At 46.6% G+C, this 27,336-nt stretch overlaps 1 protein-coding gene across 1 annotated transcript; it reads left to right on the top strand.

The window, feature by feature from the left end:
* LOC135804558 (signal transducing adapter molecule 1-like) lies at window positions 1-27,336 on the top strand. The gene is made up of 17 exons (XM_065318448.1): window positions 1-342; window positions 425-518; window positions 5,013-5,088; window positions 6,366-6,455; window positions 7,312-7,406; window positions 7,795-7,864; window positions 10,445-10,610; window positions 11,117-11,208; window positions 11,677-11,772; window positions 12,160-12,254; window positions 14,019-14,113; window positions 14,447-14,523; window positions 15,303-15,393; window positions 15,907-15,961; window positions 16,772-16,834; window positions 24,233-24,360; window positions 25,578-27,336. The coding sequence occupies exons 1-17, from the start codon at window positions 318-320 to the stop codon at window positions 26,417-26,419; spliced, it is 2,250 nt and encodes a 749-aa protein (XP_065174520.1). The 5' UTR covers window positions 1-317; the 3' UTR covers window positions 26,420-27,336.

Below are 27,336 nucleotides of genomic sequence, written 5' to 3'. Positions count from 1 at the left end.
GCTACAGCCACATGTAGCTGCAAAGAGTACGAAACAGTAACTGTCACTCAGTTGTCAGTGTCAAGACGAAAGCCTTTGTCGTGCTGAAAACCGGCACCAGATCATCTCGTCAAGAAGCGAAGTAACTTAGTTTGTTGAAGCATCCTCTAGCTCGAATGAATGGGTGATTATTTCATTGCTGATACTGGTAGTGTGTGCAGAAGGAGGGGGAAATAATAGATTTCTGGAGGAAAGCCCGATAATAATTACAGCCTGTTTACTATTTTGATTTGATTGATTTGAACGCACTCTGCTGAGTGTTTCGACTAATTTGCGAAATGCCAAGTCTTGCTCCGGAAATTGGTAAGAAATTAGTTCATTGTCAAGACGGTACTGTACGTATGGCTGATCTTGTGCGGCTCATTTTCTTTGTTCCTAATGATAGATAAAGCGATATCAGGGCCACCAGTGGCAGCGGAGTTCAACACAACGTATCATCACCTTGCTGGGCTGATCAAGCAACTCACCACGCAACCTGAGTAAGTATCGTGAATTTCACCCTGTCAACGTTGTTGGTGGAAGAAGCACGGTGGTGTCTGGACCTTACAGTCCATTCATAAAAAGATGGACTTCTAACTTTTGGCCATAAGGCTGCAACCACACTACGTACAAAATCAAGTACGCGTTTGCGTTCAGCTTTTAGATAACGCAAAGTCGCATCCACACTGCCATTTCATGCGCAAGGAATCCTTGCGTTTTGTCTACATTTCTGGGTCCCAGAAAAATCGCGCTGTGAAAATGTATGTACATGTACATGTACTACATGTACATGTACTCAGTACTAGTTTGAAAAAGAGTCGCGAGCGCCTTGACATACACGTTCACAATGTCATGGTTCAAGGCCTCGGTCATCTCCTTCTCTCGGATGGTCCGCTCCAGGCTGTCATCTGGCCCTGCTTCGTCTTCTGGTACGCTGACCCAAGCTGCATGAGCTTCTCAGCTCGAGATTATCAGCGAAATACAATGTACATTCTACTTAATTTGTAGTTGCGCGGCATCTCGAACTAACAGCAGCAGGCAACAGGACTGTCCGGAAATTATACTGAAAGCAAAGCCCTGGCAGATGAAATCTCAAATACTACAAACTGACAAGGAAGCCGTCTACTACCGACACAGTGCAAGCCTCACCAAGAATTCTAAGAAACATCTACCCGGCCGTGTGAAGAACCGAGCGAAACGCAAGGAAAAGGCGAAAAGTTGCTTTCTACAGGGGTACCCGGTTTGCTGAAACGAAACGCAGTACGTTTTGCGTTTCGCACGCGTTTCCTTGACGACATAAGCAGAAAAGTTGCGTTTACGCAGTTTTGTACCTAGTGTGGTTGCAGCCTAAATGGGCCATGGGTCAAACTAATTACTTTGAATTTTTACAGAATTTTTTGGCAATCCCCTGTGGAATGCTCTTTCATTTGTGTTTCTGAAGTCTATTTCTCCAAAAAGCATTTAGGAAATTTAGATGCCTGGTGCTCCTAAAACACAACGTGTTCTACGACGTCCGTAGCCTACAGTCCATTCATAAAAAAGATGGGCCCTGGGTCTGGCGAGCTCCCGTATTTGGCGATTTTTCGTGATTTCATTGTACACAGTGCAGTGGTGCGAAATTTGAAATTTGAAAAGGGTCTAAAAAGTAAAAAGGGTACCTGAACTGGGGTTCGAACCACACAATGCACTGTTGCAGGCAGGGTCAAACGGCCTGGATTTTTATGGTTTTTCCCAATTCAGTGCTGTTCGGGCAAAACCAGGCCGAAATCCTTTTCTTGTTATGGCTTGCTTTTTGAACAAAAAAACTTCAGAAACATAATTGGAAGAGGATTCCATAGGGGATTCCAGAAAAAATTCTAAAAAAACTCAAAGTTTGACCCATTTATGGCCAAACGCTAGAAGTCCATCTTTTTCTGAATGGACTGTAAGTCCGCGTTCAGCCTCCACACCACACTGTGAGCAAACTACCATCTGATAACGCTATAATTACAAACAGGAAAACGGGAGAAAAGGATGAAGAACGGCAAGCAATGGCGGCCAGCAGACCATGAGAGACGACCTACTTTTTCTCGGCAAGGAATGGTCATGAAAGGAAACGGCTGGCGCAAGAAAGGTTGTACCGTACATGTACAAATATGTAATCTCACGCTCGTATGCGGCAACGGGAGCGCGGAACGTGCATCATGACATAAAAAGCACTGAATTGGGAAAATCCAGTCGGTTTCACTCTACTTGCAACAGTACACTGTGCGGTTCAAACCCCAGTTGACGTACCTTTTTGGACCCCCTTTTCAAGTTTCGAATTTCGCAGCACTGCACCAGGTACGAGAAAATCGCCAAAAACGGGAGCTCGCCAGAGCCAGGACCCATCTTTTTATGAATGAACTGAAGCCGAGCTTTTTGTTTCGGATATTTTCATGTTTAAACACACGGCGAGGAGACAATAATTTGATAACCGCAATCAATAAAATTAGCTGAACCGACATTTGTGTACTTTATTATTTACATTGCATTGCATGAATAAAGTACACAAATGTCGGTTCAGCTAATTTTATTGAATATACCGTATTTCCGCGCATATAACGCCATGGCGTTATAGGTGAAACATCGCTGTTTTGGACCAAATTTTTGGAGAAAATAGCCTCGGTTTTAACGCCATGGCGCTAAAAGTGAGAGACGCATACATGCAAAAAATCGGCAGAGTATGAACTTCGAGTACTCGTACGGTGCCGTTGCACGTTCATGTCGAGCATCCATGTACTTTCAATTTTCCCTGAAAATTTCAAAATGTGAACCTATTGTGTACAAGGATAGGTGGCATGGAAACTTGTGTGAAGGTGCGGTGGCGGTATGGCATGTGCCAGGGGGATGGGTACATGCCGAGAGAATCACCGCTACTGTACGTTCACTGAAAGAATTGAACTCACCTTTAACGCCAGATGCAACTTCCTCCACATTGAATTTTGTTCACTTATAACGCCATGGCTTTATAAGTGATGGTGGCCTTATATTCGGATATAACGCCATGGCTTTATATGTACGGAAATACGGTAAGTTTCCGTGCATGGCACGGTAAGTGGAGTTAGCAACACACCAACATCCTTGCCATAAGCAACACTTGTACATGCATAACATGCGTGCACTCCGAATTCCCGCGTTTCCGCACGGGACGGTGCGGAGCATGCGCATTACTCCAATTCGCCATGCTGTTGTTTCTTGCTCTTCGCTTTGCTGTGCTGACGGTCAAATTGTTTGACTATCGCGGCCGATTGAAATTACCGCCATTCCAGCAACAGGCTCTCAGCTGCACCAAATAGATAACTTTGCCAATATTTCGCCCATTGGGCAAAATATTGGCAAATTGGGCATCATCAGGGCATGCCCTGATGATGCCCAATGGGCGAAATATTGGCAAAGTTATCTATTTGGTGCAGCTGAGAGCCTGTTGCCGGAATGGCGGTATTTTCAAGTGAAAAAAAATCTTCTGACGTTTAATGCTGCGGAAGAACAGACCCAGTCAGTGCACGCACAGGTGCAGTAGCGCGTCAATCGTTCCCAGCACCTGCGTGCATTCCAGCTGGCCGTGTGCTCCGAGGCAGTGTGACGGCGGAGGACCTGACATTAAAATTAATCTGTTCTATATGAGCATATGAGCCTCTAGATCCAAAAAGGAGGCTTATGTCATTTTTGAACATTTTGAGTTTTCTATACCATGACATTGCTGTATCCCAGCAGATCTCTCTGTAAAAAACCTAGGTCCAAAGTTTTCATCTTTCACAGAGTTATTGGTTTTTCAATAAGTGAATTATACATCGCTTTATGCGGAAAACTCAACTTTCAAATGCATTTTTTTTCTCAGTACTGCGCGAAACGACATAAGCCCCCTTTTTCGGATCTAGAGGCTCATATACGCTACGCCATCCCGGAACTGACGTAGGGATTGCGCGGCCTCCAGTTGACCAAGTACCACCAAGACCGCCGCGCACGCGCGCGCGCGCCTGCAAGCGGTGCACAAATCATTTCTGACAGCCTCCGGTGGGTCAGGATGCGGAAAACACAACACCAAACGGATCACTGGACAGACCAACACTGGAAAAACTGGAACTCAGAACATATTACTTGAAGTATGTACATGTAAACACCACAATCATGTATCTTGTTGTGTTTACATATCGATGAACACCTTTCTTGCTGATCGATAGCTTTCTGCGCTGTTTGTTTGTCTTTGTTGAAAAGCTGATGTGTCTGTTATAGAGAGGAGTTGGACAGGTGCCTAGATCTGGGAAGTCGAGTAACGTTAAGGGGAGTTTACTATACATATTACAAGTACGATACAGTCCTGCTCAATGAGCGCAATGAAATCCAGTCGCGTCACTCAAGTTTGCGCCTTGCATCATTTCGCAGCCCAGTGTTCGCAGGTCTGGGGTTGCGCAACGCCCGGCGCGTACTTGAGTGACGCGACTGGATCTGATTGAGCTGCACTGGACTTCTATAGCCGGTGGCAACACGAATGTGCAAACTGTACTCTTAAAAAAAGAAGAAGCACATTTGTGCATTGAGCACTCAGCTTCGATTTTCAAAATACACTGTCGGCACATAAGCCTGGTTTTAGTGTTGACATACTTGAAGTACATAGAAATATCTCTCTTGTATAGAAGCCTGCAAAATTTCCCCAAGAAAGTCATATAAGCCGCGGCCTTTATACACGACGGTTACGGTATGTCATGTTGCTGTTGCTGTTTGTGGGAGTGCTTGATCATGTGTGCAGCATGTACAGTATGTGTGTTGCTGTTTGTGGGAGTGCTTGATCATGTGACAGTGTGCATGTACAGTATGTGTGTTGCTGTTTGTGGAAGTGCTTGGTCATGTGACAGTGTGCAGCATGTACAGTGTATGTGTGCAGGGATGATTTGATGGTGTGGATGTATCTGTGTGCTTGTGTGGATGTTGTGTTTGCATCACTGCTGTTGTGCACGCTCTGTGCTTGACTGCAGGCGCCAGAAAGCTGTGCACCACATCCTGATACAGCTGTGCCAGAAGGCAGATTCTGTGATACTGAATTGCATAGAGGTAAGCTAAGCTGATGTTGAGTTTTTGTGCAGCATCCGCACTGTTCAAAGTTCATGATCCACAGGGAAACACAGTGTGTATACCCCTTCCATAATTTAATCAGCATCACTCGTGACGCGAAATTTTAGCTCACGTTATTTGGCTCGCGCGTCGCTCACGTCGAAATTTGGAGTTTTACGCCAAATTTGACGTGAAATTGCGCGTCACGTCGGAAATAACGTGCGTCTTAACCTCTCTAAAAACTAAGAAACCCTGAGCTAAGATGCACCCTCGGATAACACGTACTATTTGTCTGGTCCCAACAAGGACCAGTAGCAGCTGTCTAGTGTATTTCGACATGGCTATTAGCCAAACTCGGAAAGGACGCTCCAAGCACCGAGTCCCAAAAGCCCAAAGCTTGGCTAAGACAAACTTTTCGTTGGGCTGAGGCCTTTTGAACTCCATCTGACACATTCTTGCTGACTGGGACACAGTGTTTTCGAACATTGCCCAGCCTGGCTTTGCTTGAAGTATTTTCTTCGTTTAGAAATGAATCTTCTAGTTGAGCCTGTGCTGGTACGCCATTGTACGAGGTGAATAGCAATTTCTGGACATGAAAATAAAATAGAGGCCCACTGGCTGTGTGTTTTACATTTTTCATATCTATTTGTATCTATTGTATGGCCTAATCCTTCATCTTTCCAAATATGTGACAATTGCTCATGCTGTGATCCCAGAGACTTTATAGCAGGATGTTTTCGACAGGCCAATTTTTTGGCCTAAATTCCAGTGTATGGAATTCTGGACATGAAAGTAAAATAGCGTCAATAGGCATCCTATACTGCCCCATTTTTGTTATTTTTTCTATTGGTGGACTGCAGTTGGCCTCTTCACACTTCCAGCCAACAGGTCCAAGACTATACAGCGTCTGAAGTGGAGTGCACATGGGGAAGCCAACGATTCATCCATTACTTCTTATTTTACTCAAAATTCAAAATTCTCATGCGACATAGTACCACAAAACTCGTTGAAATGCCTCCCACGAAAAGGCTATCAACAAGGCACCGACTCGAGGAGAAACTACAACAGCCCAGCTGTAAACTACAACAAGAAAAAACTTCATCAACCTGACTGACTTGACTCTACACGCGACGAAAAATTATTTTACTCGAAATGTCCAGAAATGTCCAATGTCCAGAAATAGCAATTCACCTCGTATAGATACTCAAGCTTCTGCTGGATGTTTGCCTGCGTATCTATCTATCTGTCTGTCTGTCTGTCTGTCTATCTGCATGTAGCTGATTCGATACATTCTTGTGGTGTGCGATACCAAAGTCTACCAGGAGTTATGCTGCGAGGAATTTATTCTCATTGCCCAACACATCCTGGTATGTAGCCATGTTCTGACTTCTTGCAGCATGTCTGTGTATGTGTCTGTGTCCGTGTGTGTGTGCGTCTGTGTGCGTGTGTGTGTGTGTGTGTGTGTGCGTGTGTGTGTGAAAGATTATGTAGTGTGTGTCCATATTTACAAATGTTTTTTGGCTTTTTGCACGTGCACAAAATACTATACAATGTGCCCATCCTGAGATGATAGCAGGTCACGAAGGGACCAACAGTTTTGAAGTCACAAGCAGAATCGGGCGTGACGAGTCAAGCCCTGGCGACTGCAATAGCTCGTTCCACAACTGCAAACGAAGTCTGTGGTGACAGGCTCAGGAGGAGGAATGATGCTGCATGCTCTTCTCCACTCTCTGCGATCCTGGGCGGGGTCGTACTAGTTCATGATCTGGCGCTACTTCATGGCAGACACACCGTTGTCCCACCACCGCTTCCGGAACACACGCACACACGCACGCATGGCTGCAATCTCACCAATCTCACCTCTCTTTTGAGCGTTTTTTAGTGTACATGTAGGCCTGCTCTGACTGTTCCACTCTGATGGCAAGAAGTAGTACATGTCGAGTGGAAGTGTTTTGTGCTCATGTATAATGTATCTTCTTGACAGGCCTGCAACTAACTTGACAGTGGTTCTTGGCAGTGTTTTATTACAGTTTGCTGCGCTGAAAATGGCGGGGTGATTTCACAAGATGGAATGAAAACACAGCTGTTTGTTCAATGCCGAAACTTCTAGAGTTTATCTCTAGATATGTGCACGATATATGGTTGCGTGTTCTGGCGAAGAACAGTTTTCTCAGTTTCTGTGCCTTTTCGGGTTTCTTGTGTTTGTCTGTTGGCCATATGTAGTTGAAGAATAAAGCTGCAGCAGCGGCAGTCAAGGAAAGCTTCAAGGAGCTCCTTCAGCAGTGCTTGATTGCTTTTTGCAATGAAGCTTATTATGGGTAGGTGTGTGGTGTGCGTGCGTGCATGCGTGTGTGTGTGTGTGTGTGTGTGTGTGTGTGTGTTCTCATCCACTTTCTGTGGTGTGGTGAGCCGATAAATGAAATCATTTCCAAGTCCACTGAGAGTTTGGGGGGGGGGGGGGCGCAGGGTTGGAGGCCGTTGTGTGGTTCAATAGTCAGATTCCTTTTGAATCTATCCTCCTCTTCTGGGAAGACTCGAAGACCCACGTGACAAGCTTTGGCAATGAGCGAGTACAATTGTATGTATGTGTGTCTGCATCTGTGTGTGTGTGTGTGTGTGTGTGTGTGTGTGTGTGTGTGTGTGTGCACATATGCATGTTTGTGACTGTTTGCCAATATATGTCAACTTCTGTATGTTTCCCACCAGCACGTTCTACGAGTTCTACCTTTTGTTGAAGAAACGTGGAGTCCGATTTCACCCACACGATGCTGATCAGGTATGTTGTTATTTTGATGCTGGTGTTGATGTGTATAGTCACCAGTAGTGTGTGTGTGTGCGCGCGTGTGTGTGTGCATGCGTGTGTGTGTGTGTGTGTGTGTGTGCTATGTCTTTAGCCTGTTTATCCCCTTGACTTCGTACTTGCTGCTGCTGCTGCTACCTGTGCTGGTTCTGATGTTGCTTCTTTTGCCGAAACGTGTTTTACTGAGAGCACAAACCAATAACTATATGAATGCAGGAAGAGCATAAGATAGGAAAAGGAGAACAGCAAACTTAGAGTACTGGAGTACTGCAAGACATTCCACGGCATGAAAGTGAGGTTGAGCACTGGTCAATGATCTTACCATCCCGTTATCGTACCAGGCCAGCATTCCATGGAGCCTGGGAATGTAGCTTGTGTTCGGCTTGATGGCGCTTAGGGACCATCGCAAAAGTTCGCAGAAGCCCCCGAAACGAAGACCGTGAGTTTCGGGCCTGACCCCCCTCCCTCCCCCCTCAAACGAAACGACAGTCACAGTATGGGCTTCATTATTTCACTTGGATGCTGCACACATAATAATTATTATAATATACTACACAGCAGGGGTTCATAAACCCTATGAACCCCTGCTAGTACTAGTACTAGCAAGAGTCCATAAACCACGCGTTTTATGGACTCTTGGTACTAGACTACACACAGTGTACAGGCAGCCAGCTACGCGACACGCGCAGTTGCATGAATGGACTACGCGTCCTGACAAGCGATATCTACGCCGGCTGTGATGGCATGCTAATCTATATGTTAGCCTTTGGGTAATCCTGAAATAAAGATTATATTATATATATCAGCTCCTACATGTCGTCAATACTTTTTTGAATTGAAGCCCGGTTTGCGATTTTCGACACGACTCTCTCCCCCCCCAAACGTATGCTCTTCGTTTCAGGGGCTTCTGCGAACTTTTGCGATGGTCCCTTACCTTCCCCTCTTTGGAATTAACGCTAATATCCATGAACCTTTACAAATTATATTCCAAGACGTCTTCTCGTCACTATCACCAGTGGAACTTCGTTACATAGTACTTGTATGTACTTCCTCCGCGTCATTAAAATTGTCGCTTCGCACATCGCAATATTTGTGACTTGGCTCGTCTTCGTCAGACAGTCGGAATCGCTGTTTTCTGTGTTCGAACACTGGTGCGACCCTTCCTGCGCAATGTCTACTTGTTACTGAAGCCGTGGTGGTCACGGACTTTGTCGGAGCTCTCTTCCGCACCAAGCAAATTCATCGCGCTCCGCACTATTCCGCCCCAGAGCGCATTTCGTTTTCTGGAGTTCGTGCCGTCCCACATCGTTCGAGTGGGCATTTATCAAGACTGCAAGCCCGGGTATAAGAATCCTGGTATCTCTCCTGAATACGAAATGCTGAAGTTGACGATGGCAAGAACAAAGTGGTCTCAAATTCCTACAATGCGCTACTTGTGGCGCATGTTGCTGCGAAGGTAGCAGGTCTGAAAACACCGAAAAAAATCAGCGAAGCGCTTGCCAAGGAAAGAAGGTGCGGAACTGCTTACCCTACCCTGCTGGAAGGTCGTTACAGTGTACTTGAAAAATGTTAGCTTGCCTTCATCCCCTGCCACCTGGAGGCATGGATCGCTTGAAAACGAAGTTTCTTGACCTGAATTTGAACGCACGTCTTCTTCATCGTATTGTTGAGTGCTGAAGGGTCTGCCTCAAACTCTGATGAAGACGTCGACCTTAGCTGCAAGTGCAGCGAAGCGGGAGGCCACAAACTAAAGCTTGGTCCGTCGACAATGCTCTGCCTCAATTTCTAGCTGATTTCTTTGCCCCTCGAGTGGACAAAATAAATTCGAAAATCGCTCTGGGAAGCGACAATTTTAATGACGCGGAGGAAGTAATAACTAAACCCAACAATTATTTAGCTAAAATGGTTTCACTATCGCCGAAGTCGCACCAACCTCTTCTTTAAAATGGTTTCACAGGTGGAATAGGAATATAGCAGCCAGCAAGTACAAATAGCAAAGTTTACACCGTTATTGTAAAGGTCTCCTGCTGTGGTGTTTACTCTGACAGTGATTTGGAACATTACATGATTCTACCAAGAGTACAGAGTGCCCAACTCCGCAATGCGTGCTGTACCGGCAGAACTTAAAGTTGACGTGTCGTTTCTATAATGCCATGCACGGTGTACACGTATTATCAGATGTATCCTGGAGCTGTGCTGGACAAATCCCCATTTGATCATGTACAGATGTATCCTGGAGCTGTGCTGGACAAATCCCCATTTGATCATGTACAGATGTATCCTGGAGCTGTGCTGGACAAATCCCCATTTGATCCTGTACAAGTTAGTGCGAAGAAGCACGTGTGATGCGTTGACACCCTGGCAGTGCAAGCGTCGTAAATCACTCGTGCGTCGCTCGTTGCGTCATAAAAAATGATGTCAACTTGAAATGGAGTAGTTTGGGGTGTGATCAGTTGTGATCTGTGGGAGTAATGGCTCTGCCAATTGACAACTCACCCTGTCTATCATTATCAACGTAATCGAACGAGTTTCCTGTTCTGGGTCCCTCTGGTCTAGGTATTGGCGAGCATGAAACCCTCTGCTGCGTTAGCGAAGGCTACTGAACGTTCCAAGCGCAGGGGGCAGACTGCAAAGCCAATGAAGAAGGTGACCTTCTCGCCAGACCCGCCTCAGCAGCATTCCTTGTCTCCGAAAACTAAAGAAGAAGTAGACTTGATGAAAGGTGAGTTCTGCTGCTGCTGATGGTGCTCCTGCTGCTGCACTATTACATGGCATCATCAGTTATGTGGATTGGACAGTTTCCTTGTGCAAGCTGTGATCTGTTTCATTCAGATCTTGTCCGATACATGTACCGTTGCTCTATCATGGGAAAATCTGCGGGGGTACATCCAGTGCCATTGAGGATTTGCATGCTTCTCTTCTGATCGGTGTGCCTGGTACATGGTGTGTGTATGTGCTTACATGTGTGTGTGCGTGTGTGTATGTGTGTGTATGTATGTCTGTCTGTGTGCCTGCGTGTGTGTATGTGTGTGTGTGTGTACATGCCCGTGTGTGCACGTGTGTGTGCACGTGTGTGTGTGTGTGTGTGTGTGTGTGTGTGTGTGTGCACGTGTGTGTGTGTGTGTGTGTGTGTGTGTGTGTGTGTGTGTGTGTGTGTGTGTGTGTGTGTGTGTGTGTGTGTGTGTGTGTGTGTGTGTGTGTGTGTGTGTGTGTGTGTGTGTGATGCAGCCATTCAGCTGTCCTTGAAGGACATTGGCCGACAAGAGGCTGAGCCCAAACCGGGCCGATCTTGTCTTGCGGGTAGTAAAAGGAAGGGAAAGGTAAGCCGCCATCAGATACCAGTAGCCTCCCCTCTGCTGCCTGCTGGTCGTTTTCTCATCACCTGTACTGTGATCACATTTTGTGTGTGTTTAGATGTCAACGTGCATGCTACACTGCCATTGCTTTCAGTTGTATATATGGCTGTTCTTCAGTGTTTGTATACTAGTAGATGTTACAGTCAAACCTCGTTACGACGAACACTGATAGGGCGAACTTTCCATTAATACAAACTAGGACCAATCCTATGGTTGGCCGGGCATCATATCAAGTCAAAATTATTCGTTTACGACGAACTCTGTTGGGCGAACTAAGGGATCGTCCATAAATTAAATATTGAACTTTTTTCACAAAATCTTGTTCCCATGTGATTTCTTCTTCTATTTTAAATGGATTTAATGTTTTTTTAATGTTTATTCCAGCTCTTCATTTGTGTCTGTGTCTATGTTTGCTTACCGTGTCATGTGTAGAAGAAGGTGTACCCCAATCTGGCTGATGCGGCTAGCAGTGCGCTTGCTTCTGCTGCCGCGCCGACCGCAAGCCCTGGTGTCGCATCATCCACGGCAGTAAGTCACGCTTGCCCTTGCCAATATGGTACTGCTGTCCTCTCGTTCTGCCCTCTCGTGCTGTCCTCTTCTGCTGTCCGGTGCCTTGTGTTCAGCATGGAACATTATGCCGGTGCATGTCAGACGTGACGATGTGTTCGCAATTTCGTAGCACGTTACCTTATTTTGCCGGTATTAAGTTGCCCCCCCCCCCCCCCATACATGTACTTGGGGACTCGATTTCCCAGTTCAATGGTGGTTAAACCCGAGCTGTAAGTCGACTGCCCTTCTTAGTTGGGTGTTTGGGTTACAAAAGGTCGACTGGCTCATGGAGCTTGCCTTTGTTGCACGCAATGGGACAGTGAACACCGTGGTGCCATTTCTCTCTGCTTTGCCGGTGTGCGCTAGGTGCGTCAGGTACGCGCACAGTATGACTTTGAGGCTGTTGAAAGCAACGAACTCTCGTTCAAAGCTGGTGAGCTGATCAACATTGTTGATGACAGGTGAGTAGTGAGCACACTGTATTCTGTATGTACAGTCCTGGCCAAAGAAAATCCCACCACCTCATCAATAAAAATACAGTGAAACCGGTCTAAGACGACCGTTCAAGGGACCTTCAAAAGGTGATCTCTGTTACCAGGTGGTCTGCTTATCCAGGGTCATTTGACTGGACATAGCATCCCTTGGTCCTGGCTGCAGTGGCCTTCTGGGACAGGTGGTCGCTTTATCCGAGTGGTCGCCGTGACAGGTTTTACTGTAGCGCCGGGCGCTACGCAACCGTAGCACTACGCATACTCGCATACTGGCATACTGGTCCGTGCACTCGAACGCGTCGTTTCTTTATTCATGAGGTTTGATTTCTCCGACCAGCACTGTAGTAGACCAGCACTGTATGTAGGCCAGCACTGTATGTAGACCAGCACTGTATGTAGACCAGCACTGTATGTAGACCAGCACTGTATGTAGGCCAGCACTGTATGTAGACCAGCACTGTATGTAGACCAGCACTGTATGTAGACCAGCACTGTATGTAGGCCAGCACTGTATGTAGACCAGCACTGTATGTAGACCAGCACTGTATGTAGGCCAGCACTGTATGTAGGCCAGCACTGTATGTAGACCAGCACTGTATGTAGACCAGCACTGTAGTAGATCTGCATTGCACTATGCCATTAGCTTGCTATGGACACTGTAGAGAGAAGCAATAATATTGGATTGCTACACCAGTACATGTATATAGTGTATGGACACTGTAGAGAGAAGCAATTGGATTGCTACACCTGTACATGAAGAGCCCGAGAACAAAACGCTGTATGCGCCAAATCTTCAAAATCGAGATTTTTGACCCACCCGAAAGATCACATCGAGCTGAATTTGATGGCGCGGTCATTTTTGGCGAAAACGCAGTACAACCTACAGAAAACCCCATTCAACCAGTCGCTTTCAGAGCAAAACGCTGTATATCCGGCTAGAATTTTTTCAAAACACAGTATACGCCAGTTGTCATAGTTATACAGTCGTGGGCAGCGCGCGTGGTGTTCAGAACGCACAGAACACTGCTTTTTGTCATTTTTCTCAAACCAGTTCGAATTTTTTTTGAACGAGCGCTTGACTCGACTTGTGGCTGTCAAATTAGCTCTCTCTTCTTCCTGACGCTGTCGAAGCTCTTGTCTTAGACATCAGCGTGGCTGAGGTGACATTCGATGGTATCAGTGAGCCAGTTGTTTTGTCTCCTGCTGGGAGAGGGCGTCTTGTTCCTACATTCTCACCCGGATATACTGCGTTTTGCCAAAAAAGAAGGTGAAAAACTAAAAAATATCAAAATCTGAGAGGTGTGGATTTTTGATGACATGGTGTTTGGGGTCCAGCATTCCTTCTGGTACTAAATCCAAATTTCCATTGGGATGGGATGTAAGACAATGTCAGAACAGAATTTTGACTTTACCCGAAAAGTGCCAAAATGGATATACCGTGTTTTGTTCTCAAGCTCTTCACATGTATAATAATAGTGTATGAACACTGTAGAGAGAAGCAATTGGATTGCTACACCTGTATATGTAATAGTGTATGCTAGCAGTAGTGAAGAGAATGTCCGCTGCAGCACTTGTACGGACAGCGGTGACTGTGCTTTGCGCTGGACGTGCTCCGCATAATCTCTGCACGTGCAGCTGCAGTTTCCTTTTGCAGGCAACTGTGTGAACTTTGATTTGCATTCTGTGTGTTCCCTGTGCTCTTGTGTTGCTGGTGCTTTGGTGCTCCTCTCCCAGTGATGATGTCTGGTGGAAGGGAACCACTCTCGCTGGTACCGGCTTGTTCCCAGCTAACTTTGTGACCAGGAATCTAAAAGCATCTCCTGAACAAAGTAAGCTGCGTTCCACTTGCTTGTTTGTCTAGATATTTTCCTGCGTGTGTGTTTCTAGAGTAGGCCCAGACAGATTCTGCTCCGCTGGCCTCGATATTTTGCAGCGGAGCTGTTGCTGCAAAATCATCGACGTTTAGTTATTAAATACCGGGTATTAGTATTTGTTAGTGTTGATGTTGCAGCTGTTGGTGTTGGAGCTGTTGATATCGGAGCTGTTGATGTTGCAGCTGTTGGTGTTGGATCTGTTGATATCGGAGCTGTTGATGTTGCAGCTGTTGGTTCTACCACTGTTATGCTTTCACCCGGTGTTTTTATATTTACTGTGTGCCGTAGACTCAACACAAAGTTCTCAAGCTGGTGCTTCCGGTAGCAGTGGCAGATATGAGTCTTCGAAGCCCAATATCAATGAGGTACGCCGCTGCTAGCCCCTGCATATACAATTAGGCCCGCTGACTGTTAGTCTGTATGACGTTGTGTTCCGTAGTCCGGTTTGGTGGGGGGGGGGGGGGGGTACACTTATGCCAGATAGTGGTTGGGTCTGTTGGCATCAGACTCGACTGCTTGAAAGTGCAGTGTTGTACCTGCCACCTCTGTTTCTTTCAGTTTCCATCTTATCACTACGTATTCTTATGCTTTCATAGTATACATGCCTGTTCACTGATGGACTACATCTGGTTAGGCTAACTCTGATGTAATCCATGGTGCCAATGAACCCTATCAGCTCCACTCTATTCAAGAGCCCAATCTAGCATCATGAATACCTTCACTTTAAAAAAGTCACAGATCGCGCTATACTCGGTTAGACCGAGCTTTCCGAATCCGTAAGAATGCCACCACCCTCACAGGATCAAGGATTAGGACAGGGTAAATGCAGTTGGATCCCGGGACAGATACCCTGAAGCTACCGTCGCTCTTTTCCTGATCCTTGTCCTTGCCTGGTTACGACAATGGTGATTCCACAAGTGGGATCAATTTCAAGTCCACCCAAGGTCTGGGAATTTGGGGGGGGGGGAGGTAAATAGCTCATGAATTGAATCTTCTTTCCAGTATAATTCATGCACAATGCCATCTGTGTCATGGCAGAAGTGTTTTCCTGTTTTTCATTAGAGTTTACTCTCTTTTTTTAGTCATGTATTGTTTGCTATGTGGTGTACCTCATGTACATTGACCTTCTTATGCCTACATGCAGGAAAAGGTTGACCTGCTGCTTGAGATGTTGCGTAATGCCGATGCCACCATAGAAAATGAACAAGAAGACAAGACGATCAAGGAGATGGAAGGTGAGGCAGCCGAGTCCAGCCGGTGCAGTGTGTGTGTGTGTATGTGTGTGTGTGTGTGTGTGTGTGTGTGTGTGTGTGTGTGTGTGTGTGTGTGTGTGTGCATGCATGTGTGCGCGTGTGTGTGTGTGCGCGCGCACCCGTGGGTGGATGTTGGTTTGCATCTGTACATCTGTGCATGAGGGGATGCTGGCATAAATCTTCCATTGCCTTGCAATTACATGTAGCGCCCATTACAAATTCCCACTTATTCTCTGCAAGTGACAGATACTATATTAACGGGCTTTCAAACCAGCGAAGCTGGGCTGCTCAGATTCAGAATGTTCCATGTCTGGTTTGTTATGGTCTTATTTAAAGTTATTTTAGTTTTAGCCTGAACATCTTCACGAGCTCCAGTCTTGTATGGGGAGCAAACGACTTTCCTACTGAACATCTTGCCCATAGTACTAGTCCTGTCGCTCTCTTCCTGTTTGTAGGTTTCAATTGTCCATTCTCTCTGATATGCTTGCTTTCCAGATGAGTGTATGAGTATGAAGCCACTTATTACCGGAAAGATTGATGCGATTGACGCGTAAGTCGTCCTCTCTGCTTACTTTGGTGTGTGTGTGTGCAGTCGACTCCACTTATGACGAACTTGCACATTGCGAATTCCGTGACATGGCGAACCATTGTCCATGACCCTGCTTGATCCCACACAGAATTGACCCTTTGTAGCGAACAGTTTTCGTTAAGAACAAACCATATCTTGTAGGGTTCTGGGCCGTATGTAAACCAAGTGCACTCATACAGTCACGGGACACCTGCCGGTCGTGTTGCTTGTATGGCGTGAGGGCATTTCTGTTATAAATAACGTCGGCTATAAAGAACTAATTCTCTTTCCAAGATTCTTTTTGAATCTATCCTCCTCTTCCGGGAAGACCCACGTGACCAGTTTTGGCAGTGAGCCAGTACAAGTGTGTGTGTGTGTGTACGTGTGTGTGGGTGTGAACGTGGTTGTATGTTGTTGTACGTTGTTGTATGTGTGTGTGTATGTGGTTGTACATGTATGTGGTTGTTGTTGGTGAAAGGAAGTGCTTCAGGGGCACATCTACTTGAGTGTTACACACGTGCTGTTACTCTTGTGCTATGTATCCAGCTGCTTCCCAGCAAGTTACCTTTAAAACCGCTCTATGACACGAAACCTCACACGTCATCTTTATTCATTCTTTAGGGTGCACCACAAATTTGCCTAGGTTGTGAACAGACAACACTGTCCCCACGGCCAGCAACCTTCTCTTGATTCTCTGGCACTGTGCTGGCCGGGTCTTAGGTCGGCACAATCACGCATCTACTTGTACCAACGTAGTCTCCCACTGCTGACGTTTCCTTTGTGCCTCCACAGGAAGCGCAATGAGCTGCAGCAGCTGAATCAGAAGTTTCAAGCAGCTCTCTCGATGTACCAACAGTAAGTCACGGCGTGTTGCATGAATGTCCCCCGGTGCTCTGCCACACTATAGGTAGACAAACATTATGCTTGTCATACGACTCGTATCTCGGTCTTAGCTTTCCATGGCTAGCACGACAGCCTTTGTACCTGGAAGTTGGAGTATACGCGGAGGATTACATGGAATACACAGAGAGAGAGAGAGAGAGAGAGAGAGAGAGAGAGAGAGAGAGAGAGAGAGAGAGAGAGAGAGAGAGAGAGAGAGAGAGAGAGAGAGAGAGAGAGAGAGAGAGAGAGAGAGAGAGGGGGGGAGAGAGAGGGAGAGAGGGAAGGAGGGAGGGAGACGGAAACTCCCTTGATTTAGACTATTAAAGGCATTAACATCGAGCACCGAAGAACATCCGGGCTAGAAAGTCACCAAAATTTAAAAGAACGCACCCGGGTAAAATCAAAGAACTCCAGTTTGTTGTTCATGTACTATCGGTAACATTGCATGCATGCACAGTGTACCTGCACTAGGTAAATGTACAGACCCAGAGAGAGCAAAGATACTGGAATTTTGAAGAAGAAGAAGAAGAAGAAGAAGAAGAAGAAGAAGAAGAAGAAGAAGAAGAAGAAGAAGAAGAAGAAGAAGAAGAAGAAGAAGAAGAAGAAGAAGAAGAAGAAGAAGAAGAAGAAGAAGAAGGGAAATGCTCAGCATCAAATGGTGGATAAAAACCGTTTCGACTGCTTTTTAGACAGTAACGGGTAAAGAAAAAAGGAAAAAGAAACTCATATAATGCAATTCGAAGAGATAGGCCCCCAGTACAGTTGGGGTGTGGTTGTGTCCGTATGGTATGGTGTGTCATGTACAGGTAGTTGCGTTGTGATGTATGGTAATTTGTAGGGCGAATGTCGAGTAGGCTATGAAAATAACGATTCGACAAGAACAAGTGACTACGAGAGGTTGGCAAGGTTGGCGATCGTCCACCCCCGGCCCTTTAGAGGCCGGAATGGCGAGTTCAAATCTTGATTTTAAGGACGTCCAACTATCCTCGCTGGGTGGCCGATCGCCCACCAAGTGCTCTACAACAGGTTCACCAAACAGTTTTAATACAACGGCCAGTCGCGCCATGTTCGCTCCCTTCGCCTTAGCCATAGGACATAGCTTGAGTTCAGCGCTGCTTGGCGACAATTCCTCCGCAAGAGCCTGCGCTGTTCCTTAGTGCAGCGCAAGGATCTCGCGAAGGAATCCAAGCTGGTGGATATGGCGCCTCTCGCTCCCACCTCTGCTGTGTGACTTTCCGTATCCCAGCCATTCCTTACACACGCGCTATGAAGGTGACGATAGCGTTCGATTTTGATTTCGCGCGATTGTGCAAAGCGATCTTCACTACATACCGTGAGTTCCAGCCACAGAACTCTTCTCAATTCTTTGGAGAAGAGCACTATGTCTGGACGACAGGTTGTAGGTGCTATGAAGTGGGGGAAAACAAGATTCTCATCCTTCATGTCCACCAGGACCTGCCAGTCTGCTGAGCTAGTTACGAATTGGTCATTTAGCCGTTTGCGTTGGGAGGGGGGCTGTTTGGGGAGATTCTCTCCTGCCTTGCAGAAAGTTATGTAATCAATTCTCTTCTGTTTACTCTGCGTTTCTGCTGATGCCGTGGCCTTTTGATAAGTTTGGATGGTTTCGTTTACTAGTTTTACTATGCATTTCAGTACGTTGTCGTGGCGCCAGGTATATCTGCCCTGGTGGAGGGCTGTTGGACATGCTGATAATATGTGACGGAGCGTAGCTTGCCTGTTGCATAGAGGGCATTGTTGTTCGACCACAGAGTTACCCCACCTCCTCAGATTGTCAACTGTTGGTAGTGTGTTTAATACACAGTTTAGTTGAAAGGAGAAAGTCCTCCCGTAGCCTTCGTACAACAGTTTTTTCCAAGTGAGGTCTTCAAACATCGTGTCTCTCCACTTTAACCAGCTGCCTTGCATTTGCAGGCTTTTGAGGTGGGATAGCTGGTCTTGGCAGTCACCTTCATGAATGGTATTGAGTATTTGTTTTCTAGGTTTGATTTTCTCTTGTTTGTCATGCCTAAAGCCGAGTCCTGCCCTGCCTTGCTGGAGGTTAGTTGGACTAGCTTCAGAGATCGCTGCCTCGGCACATTCCATTTCTTTTATTGCGGAGTATTGTCTTGTGAGCAGATACTGTTGTTTGCTGTGATGTTGGTACAGGTTTGCCATGTTCTTGTCGCTGCTGTTCTTGATGATATTCCATCTAATGACCTGTCGTTGCTTCCATAGCGTAGGGATGTACGTTAAACGTAGGCCGAAGCGCTCCCGAGCGCCGATGAAGAGTATTGCTGGTGCTGCGGGTCTGGGCAAGCCTGCCCATTTCTTTAAGAATGGAAGGCAAATTCTGTGTAGGAGTTTGGCGAAACTGTGGCTGAGATCAAGTATCTCGAGCTGCCATGCTATTTTGGGGATGATTTGATGCTGGTAGAGCCACAACTTCTGGTGTCCGTACAGTCTGGTCTCGGCAACTGTCTTTAGTAGGCATCTTGTGGAGTTTATGAGGTCTTCGCGTTGCGTTATCTCACCTACTGTATCTGTTAGCATCCTGCCTAGAAACTTGAATTGTTGGCCGTTTAGAGCTGGTATTGGAGTTTCCGATATTCTGAGTGCGGGGTCAAAGCAGGTGTATTTGTTGTTGGTCAATTTGGCTGCGTACGACCTGCATTTGTGAGGGGCCGCCTGCATTTTTGACCAGGCAAGGAAACTATCAACCAGATCTAACTTCTTCTGCGCACCATGAGTTCGATTGCTGAAGACTGCTAAATCGTCGGCGAATCCAGTGTTCGAAGCAGTGACAGTTGTGTCACGGAAACTGTACGAAAGGGCTTGGATCGGTTTGGTCTGAAGAGAATCAAGTAGAATTTGGAAACAGATGTTGAAGAGAATAGGGGAAAGTGGGCAACCTTGAAATACGCCGATGCTGTACCGGAAGGTCTGAGTGAGTGGTCTTTTAATGAATGCTGTCAGACGCTCATAGTAAGAGTAAACAAGGTTCCTGATTTTCAGCGGGATGTGGTAGCGTTGCAGTGCCCTCTGGATCAGATTATGTTTTACTGAGCCAAAGGCGTTCTTCAAATCGATCCATACCATGGCAATCGAACGCTTGTGGCGTTTGGCGTCTTTCATGGCCTCGTGACAAAGAGTGGCGTGTTCAATACAACCGGACATACCCGGCAAGAAGCCTTTCTGGGTCATGCCGTCAAAATACCCATTCGTCAGCATGTGGCGAGTCAGAACTTTTGACAACATGGCGAAGAAAATCTTGCCGTCACAGTTGGATAGGGCAATTGGGCGAAATTTCGCCGGGTCAGAGTCATTGTCACTTTTTGCGAGAAGCGTTACTGAGGCGCACTGCCAAGACAGCGGAATGGATCCTGTCTTCCAGACTTTCTCGAAGATATTGAAAAGAATGCCGTGCAGACATTTGCACTTTTTCCACACTATGTATGGAATACCGTTTGGACCGGCTGCAGATTTGTTTCTACATTTTTTCAGAGTGTTCTGGAAGGCTTTCCAACTGGGGCTGTTATCAGATAGTGGTGTGGACGGTTTACTCGTAGCTGGACAGAAATCTGGATCCGAGAAAATTTGCTCACGAGAGGGATCTTCATAAAGTTTGGAGAAATACTCAAAGCAGGCCTGTTCCGAGAAAGTTGGTGTTACACGTGATCTGCTTTGGGACATGCGTTTTGCAAACCCGTAAGGGTCCTTAAGAAAGGCCGTCCGCTGTTTCTGCGCTTCACGGTCTTGCTCTTGTATTTGGATGATCTTTCTCAGTTTCTTGATGTCTTTTTGCACACGGTTGTAGTCTGATCTGATGGTCTCAACCTCATGGACGGCAAGCCTATCTCTCCTTCGATATTGCTTACGCAGTGCACGGCGTTTGATGTAGAGCTCAGTTAGGCATTTGGACTGACATGGCTTCTTCGACCTTCGCTCTGGGGTGGGTTCTGAGATGGTGTGATCGAGGAAGAAGAATCTGAGGAACGAGGTAATCTGATCAAGTGAATCGTCTGGATCGTTTTTTCGTATTTTTGACAATGGAAACAGGCGTGTGATATGTTGTTCTAGTTGTGTGTTTGTTTTTTCCCAGGCCGGGCTTGACTTGGGAAGATTGAGCTTGCTACTGTCCTGCTCTGGGCTTTTGTGGTCTAGCACATTCTGGGAGCCATGCTCCAACTTCTCTTCTTCGTCGCCATCAGCACTGTGCTGGGATTGCGGGCTGATTGCAGTGGCAACGACCGTCTTACTACTCCTGGTTGGAGTGAGCGGTTCATCGACGACCTTGGCCTGAAAAGCCCGGCAAGATTTCAGATGTCGAGCCATGTTTGAACTAGATATAGGCTTTGCACAATGTAGACATGGCTTTGTGTTGGTTGTACTCGAAGTACGCGTACATGCTTTTGCTTTCGTGTGCTTGTGCTGTGCTGCAGGCGCAGCCCCTTTCCATGCAGCTAAACATTTCTTCGTCTGATAGTGACGGCTTAAATTGAATCGGTGGCGAATGGTGCTTCCGCACCTATCGCACACCCCTGCAGCTGGCTGCGAGCTAGGGGAAGTGTGAGCGGGTATCGGCCGTGACGCGTCATTACCAGACTCACACTCTTCCCGGGTTGTTGAAACAGTTACAGGTTCTGGGCTTGGTGTGCAGCCCAGTGAGGGGTCATCCTCCGGCCGCTTTCGCCCCCTCCGGCCAGCATCTCTGCGAGAAGAAGAAGAAGAAGAAGAAGAAGAAGAAGAAGAAGAAGAAGAAGAAGAAGAAGAAGAAGAAGAAGAAGAAGAAGAAGAAGAAGAAGAAGAAGAAGAAGAAGAAGAAGAAGAAGAAGAAGAAGAAGAAGAAGAAGAAGAAGAAGAAGAAGAAGAAGAAGAAGAAGAAGAAGAAGGGAAATGCTCACCATCAAATGGTGGATAAAAACCGTTTCGACTGCTTTTTAGACAGTAACGGGTAAAGAAAAAAAGGAAAAAGAAACTCATATAATGCAATTCGAAGAGATAGGCCCCCAGTACAGTTGGGGTGTGGTTGTGTCCGTATGGTATGGTGTGTCATGTACAGGTAGTTGAGTTGTGATGTATGGTAATTTGTAGGGCGAATGTCGAGTAGGCTATGAAAATAACGATTCGACAAGAACAAGTGACTACGAGAGGTTGGCAAGGTTGGCGATCGTCCACCCCCGGCCCTTTAGAGGCCGGAATGGCGAGTTCAAATCTTGATTTTAAGGACGTCCAACTATCCTCGCTGGGTGGCCGATCGCCCACCAAGTGCTCTACAACAGGTTCACCAAACAGTTTTAATACAACGGCCAGTCGCGCCATGTTCGCTCCCTTCGCCTTAGCCATAGGACATAGCTTGAGTTCAGCGCTGCTTGGTGACAATTCCTCCGCAAGAACCTGCGCTGTTCCTTAGTGCAGCGCAAGGATCTCGCGAAGGAATCCAAGCTGGTGGATATGGCGCCTCTCGCTCCCACCTCTGCTGTGTGACTTTCCGTATCCCAGCCATTCCTTACACACGCGCTATGAAGGTGACGATAGCGTTCGATTTTGATTTCGCGCGATTGTGCAAAGCGATCTTCACTACATACCGTGAGTTCCAGCCACAGAACCCTTCTCAATTCTTTGGAGAAGAGCACTATGTCTGGACGACAGGTTGTAGGTGCTATGAAGTGGGGGAAAACAAGTTTCTCATCCTTCATGTCCACCAGGACCTGCCAGTCTGCTGAGCTAGTTACGAATTGGTCATTTAGCCGTTTGCGTTGGGAGGGGGGCTGTTTGGGGAGATTCTCTCCTGCCTTGCAGAAAGTTATGTAATCAATTCTCTTCTGTTTACTCTGCGTTTCTGCTGATGCTGTGGCCTTTTGATAAGTTTGGATGGTTTCGTTTACTAGTTTTACTATGCATTTCAGTACGTTGTCGTGGCGCCAGGTATATCTGCCCTGAAGAAGAAGAAGAAGAAGAAGAAGAAGAAGAAGAAGAAGAAGAAGAAGAAGAAGAAGAAGAAGAAGAAGAAGAAGAAGAAGAAGAAGAAGAAGAAGAAGAAGAAGAAGAAGAAGAAGAAGAAGAAGAAGAAGAAGAAGAAGGAAAGTAATTCGCACCAATAAAACTGGTGGGTAAAAAAACCGTCTCGACTGTTTTTTAGGCAGTGACGGAGAAAGTAAAAGGAGAAAAGAAAAAGAAAAAAGGAAGCGGATGCCACTGTGGGCCAATGCCTGAGGTTGAGCAAAAACGGTGAAGGCTAAAAACCTCTTCAGAGCGGGAGCAGGCCAGTGCTCAGCGTAGTGCAATATGGACGGGACTCTTGTAGTGAAGTTGTGGACGAGACTGTTGTAGTGAAGTTGTGTTGTGGCGTCTTGCAGCTAAACAGCAGCTTGGTGCAGCGAAAGCATACAGCGAATGGCAGCGCGCAGTGTTGTGGCTTTGTGCAATAGTAGCTCTATGCGACGAAAGCATCTACTGATAGACTCGCTCCAGCGCGGCGCAGGACAAGCAAGTAAACTAGAAAAACGAAAAAAAACTAACGAAAGCTCGACTTGGTTGGCGAACACCCACCCCCGGCCCTTTAGAAGCCGGTGTGGCGAGTTAAAACCAAGATTTGAAGGGTACCCAACTATCCTCGCTGGGTGGCTGTCCGCCAACCAAGTGCCAACAAACGGCCTCTCGGGGACTTTTAAAACAGTGGCCAGTCGCGCCAAGCCTTCTCACGTCGCCTCAGCCAGATAACGTAGCTGGAATTTAGTGCTGCGTTTCTGCAGTTCCTTCTTATTTGGCGCTGTTTTTAAGTTAAGAAGAAGAAGAAGAAGAAGAAGAAGAAGAAGAAGAAGAAGAAGAAGAAGGGAAAACTCACCATCAAATGGTGGATAAAAACCGTTTCGACTGCTTTTTAGACAGTAACGGGTAAAGAAAAAAGGAAAAAGAAACTCATATAATGCAATTCGAAGAGATAGGTCCCCAGTACAGTTGGGGTGTGGTTGTATGGTATGGTGTGTCATGTACAGGTAGTTGCGTTGTGATGTATGGTAATTTGTAGGGCGAATGTCGAGTAGGCTATGAAAATAACGATTCGACAAGAACAAGTGACTACGAGAGGTTGGCAAGGTTGGCGATCAAGAAGAAGAAGAAGAAGAAGAAGAAGAAGAAGAAGAAGAAGAAGAAGAAGAAGAAGAAGAAGAAGAAGAAGAAGAAGAAGAAGAAGAAGAAGAAGAAGAAGAAGAAGAAGAAGAAGAAGAAGAAGAAGAAGAAGAAGAAAAACACTGCTAGTCTGAAGCAGAGCCCCTTCCCTCCCTACTTCTGTTCACCTGTGGTGATGCTAATGATCTAATGTTATACTGAGCAGTACTGAGCCACATGTACATTTCCCATTGCTGTGCATAGGTATATGCAGGAGGTTGTACAGCCAGGCACAACTGATCAAGCACAACCTGCTGCGCCGTCTGCAATACCGGCCAGCGATCACCAGCCGCAGCCACAGCAGCAGCGGCATGCCCATGCCATGCCTGCCGGTGAGTTGCGGGAGCTGAGAGTCTGCCAGTGTACGCTGGCTCATTGCATGGCTTATCGTGTGTGTGTGGGGGGGGGGGGGGGGGAGGGGGTGTCTATGTCTGTGTGTGGGTGGGTGGGTAGGGTGTCTATGGGTATGTGTATGTGTGTCTGTGTACATTGTAGGGGTGTGTATTGCTGCAGTATATGGTGGGACTGAGGTGAATACCTCCGTAGTCTGAGTGTGCATAGCTTCCGGTTGGTTGTCGTCTGTGTGGCCCTGGCAGAGCTGCCACACAACGGGGTCTGTTGTGCGTATTTGCCAATTACTTGGACTTCTGATTTTCCGTATTTTGCAGTGTTTTTGAGTACACTAATGTACTGCCGTATGTAGTGCTATGGATTGTGTGTGTGTTAGTCTTGTCTGACATGCACATGTATTGTTTGTGTGTGTGTTTGTCTTGTCTGACATGCACATGCACGTCTCTAGTAGTGCAGAACATGTGTGACTTGTACTCACGATATGATTCAGTTTGTGCCACATGTAGTCATAGCACGGCATGCACTCACTTCGGTACACGAATATGTGTGGCTCAGCTTGCGCTTGCCGTGCTTCTACTCAGCTGATCGATCCTTTTCGATTTCCGGTACCAATCTGTTCGAATTCCGTGGTGCGGACGAAGGAGTGCTTTTTCCGTACAAATACGGAAAATATGGAAGGTCGACGGCATGGTGCTGGTGTGTTGATCTACAGGCTAATGCCATTTGAGTTGGTCCTTTGTGACTGGTCCTTGGACCTGTACTGTCAGCCCTTTGTGACTGGTCCTGGACCTGTACAGTCAGACCTTTGTGACTGGTCCTTGGACCTGTACTGTCAGCCCTTTGTGACTGGTCCTGGACATGTACAGTCAGACCTCGCTTACCCGCACCACATCCGTTTTCCACAAAATATCCTGACAGGCGAGGGAACCGGATAATCGAATACACATACTGTATGCATGCATAACATGTGTTGTAAATCGGTAACCAACGATGTTCTTCCGGATGGCGAGGGGTCTGACTGTATTCACCTTCACTACAAGTAGATTGACAAGAACATATTGGGTGGACTGCTGTCTGTTTCTTCACTTTAGACAGTTGATGCATGTCTTGTTGGTTGTATAACTGTGTGTGTATGTTGTTGTTGTTGTTGTTGTTGTTGTTGTGGTTGTTGTCGTCGTCGTCGTTGTTATTGTTTTAGGCATTGTAGCCCAATCACAGCCTAAACCAGTGCAGAGTTGGACTGCTAACTCCGCTGGAGCTGCTGGTCGGAATGTTCCCGGTGTTGCGCACACTAGTCCACAACAGCGGCAGCGACAACAACAACAACAACAACAACAACAACAAAAACAACAACAACAACAACATCATCATCAGCAGCAGCAGCTGCAACCCCTGTCATTAGTAGGAACATCAGTGCCAGTAGGGGTAAGGGGTGCATTGGTACCCGCTCCACCAGTCATACCAGTTTCACAATCCCAGGCAAGCAATCCTCCAGCTGCTAGCCTGCAGCAACAGCTAACAGCACTGGCAGCACCAGCACCAGCAGCAGCAGCAGCAGCTACTTTGCCATATCAACCAGTCGCGTATATTTCTAGTCCAATACTGTTGCAGCATCAAGCACTTCCAGCACAACAGCCGTACGGGCATCCGCAGGAACAGCAACAGCAAAAATACCAGCAGCACAATCCGATCCCGGCTCAACCAGCCATGTACTCCCAGCAGCTAGTGGGAAGTGGAGTGGCGGCAGTGACTGCACAGCCAGTATCCTCACCCCAAGTTGCTCATCTTCATCATCAGCAGCAGCACATACAGCCAGTCTTACATCAGCAACTACCATGCCAGCCCCATGCTCTATCAACTCAACAACAGCAGCCGCTTCAGCAACAACCACAACTACCGCAGCAGCCACAACAACAGCAGCATCTCATCACTCATTTTGCCACAGCAGCTGCAGCCGAACAAGCCAGCAGTGTGGTAAATCATCAATTTCAGCCACAGCCATCAGGTGGGTTTCTACCACCACACCATCAGCAGCAGTAGCAAGGCTATTCTGCACAACAACTTTGGTGCCCTGTATATTTTTTAATCTAAAAAGATGTGTTCTTGGCCCGTGCATGCTTTTACGCTTTATTGCTGGAATTAGCACTCTCAGTGCCAACACGTGGTATTCAGTCTTCAGTGAGTTACAATGTACATGCAGTGCATCCGGCGTTACGTCTTTCTAGTAGTTTCTTATGTGCTGCTTGCTGGTACCAGCATCGCTGATGGCGTGTGCCTGAGCTGTCGGTGAATTATCATTGCCGTGAGAACAGCTTAGACAAAAACAGGGTGGCACTGTCTTTAAAAAAAAAGTGTTTTTAACTCAATCTACAAACTACATGTTCCGCTTTATCAGCAGCACGATGGTATGTCATTGTACAATGTACATGTACATGACTTACGTTACTGCGAACGAGTCGGAGGTTCTAAACTAACTTGTCTGTTTATATCTGCTTGCATCATCTTTTGTCTGTAAACCGTTTCTATCCCCGCTACAGAATTATTTGCGGCACATACCTCTTCTTTAAGTTTAATTAACGTTATACGTTTATGCCCCTCATGCTACTCTTTTGGGTGCTCAACAAGTGGTGTCCCATTTCCATGATTTAGGTTAGGCGTAGTCAGTCACCTGGTCACTTGCCAGCTTCCCCTCACACGGACTCTGACATAACCACCGCGAGGACCTGTTTTATACCGGGAGTCACACACTGCTTCACCACAGACTACTCGTACAGTTTTAAAATCCTTTTCATCCTTTATGTTTTTTTGTTTCTCAGAGGAACGACGTCTCGCACCGTGTTGTGAAACATGCACATGCATTCATCGTGGACTAGAAATATGATTGCTATGTAGCGTCCGCACTGCCGCAACCTAACTCATTTCAAGGCGTGAATGTACAAGTCTCCGTTGGCATTGCA

The sequence above is a fragment of the Sycon ciliatum genome, chromosome 1 (genome assembly GCF_964019385.1).
Source record: "Sycon ciliatum chromosome 1, ocSycCili1.1, whole genome shotgun sequence".
Classification (NCBI taxonomy): domain Eukaryota; kingdom Metazoa; phylum Porifera; class Calcarea; order Leucosolenida; family Sycettidae; genus Sycon; species Sycon ciliatum.
The sequence above is the reverse complement of the archived record's forward strand: the minus strand, read 5'-3'. Positions and strand labels throughout refer to the sequence as shown.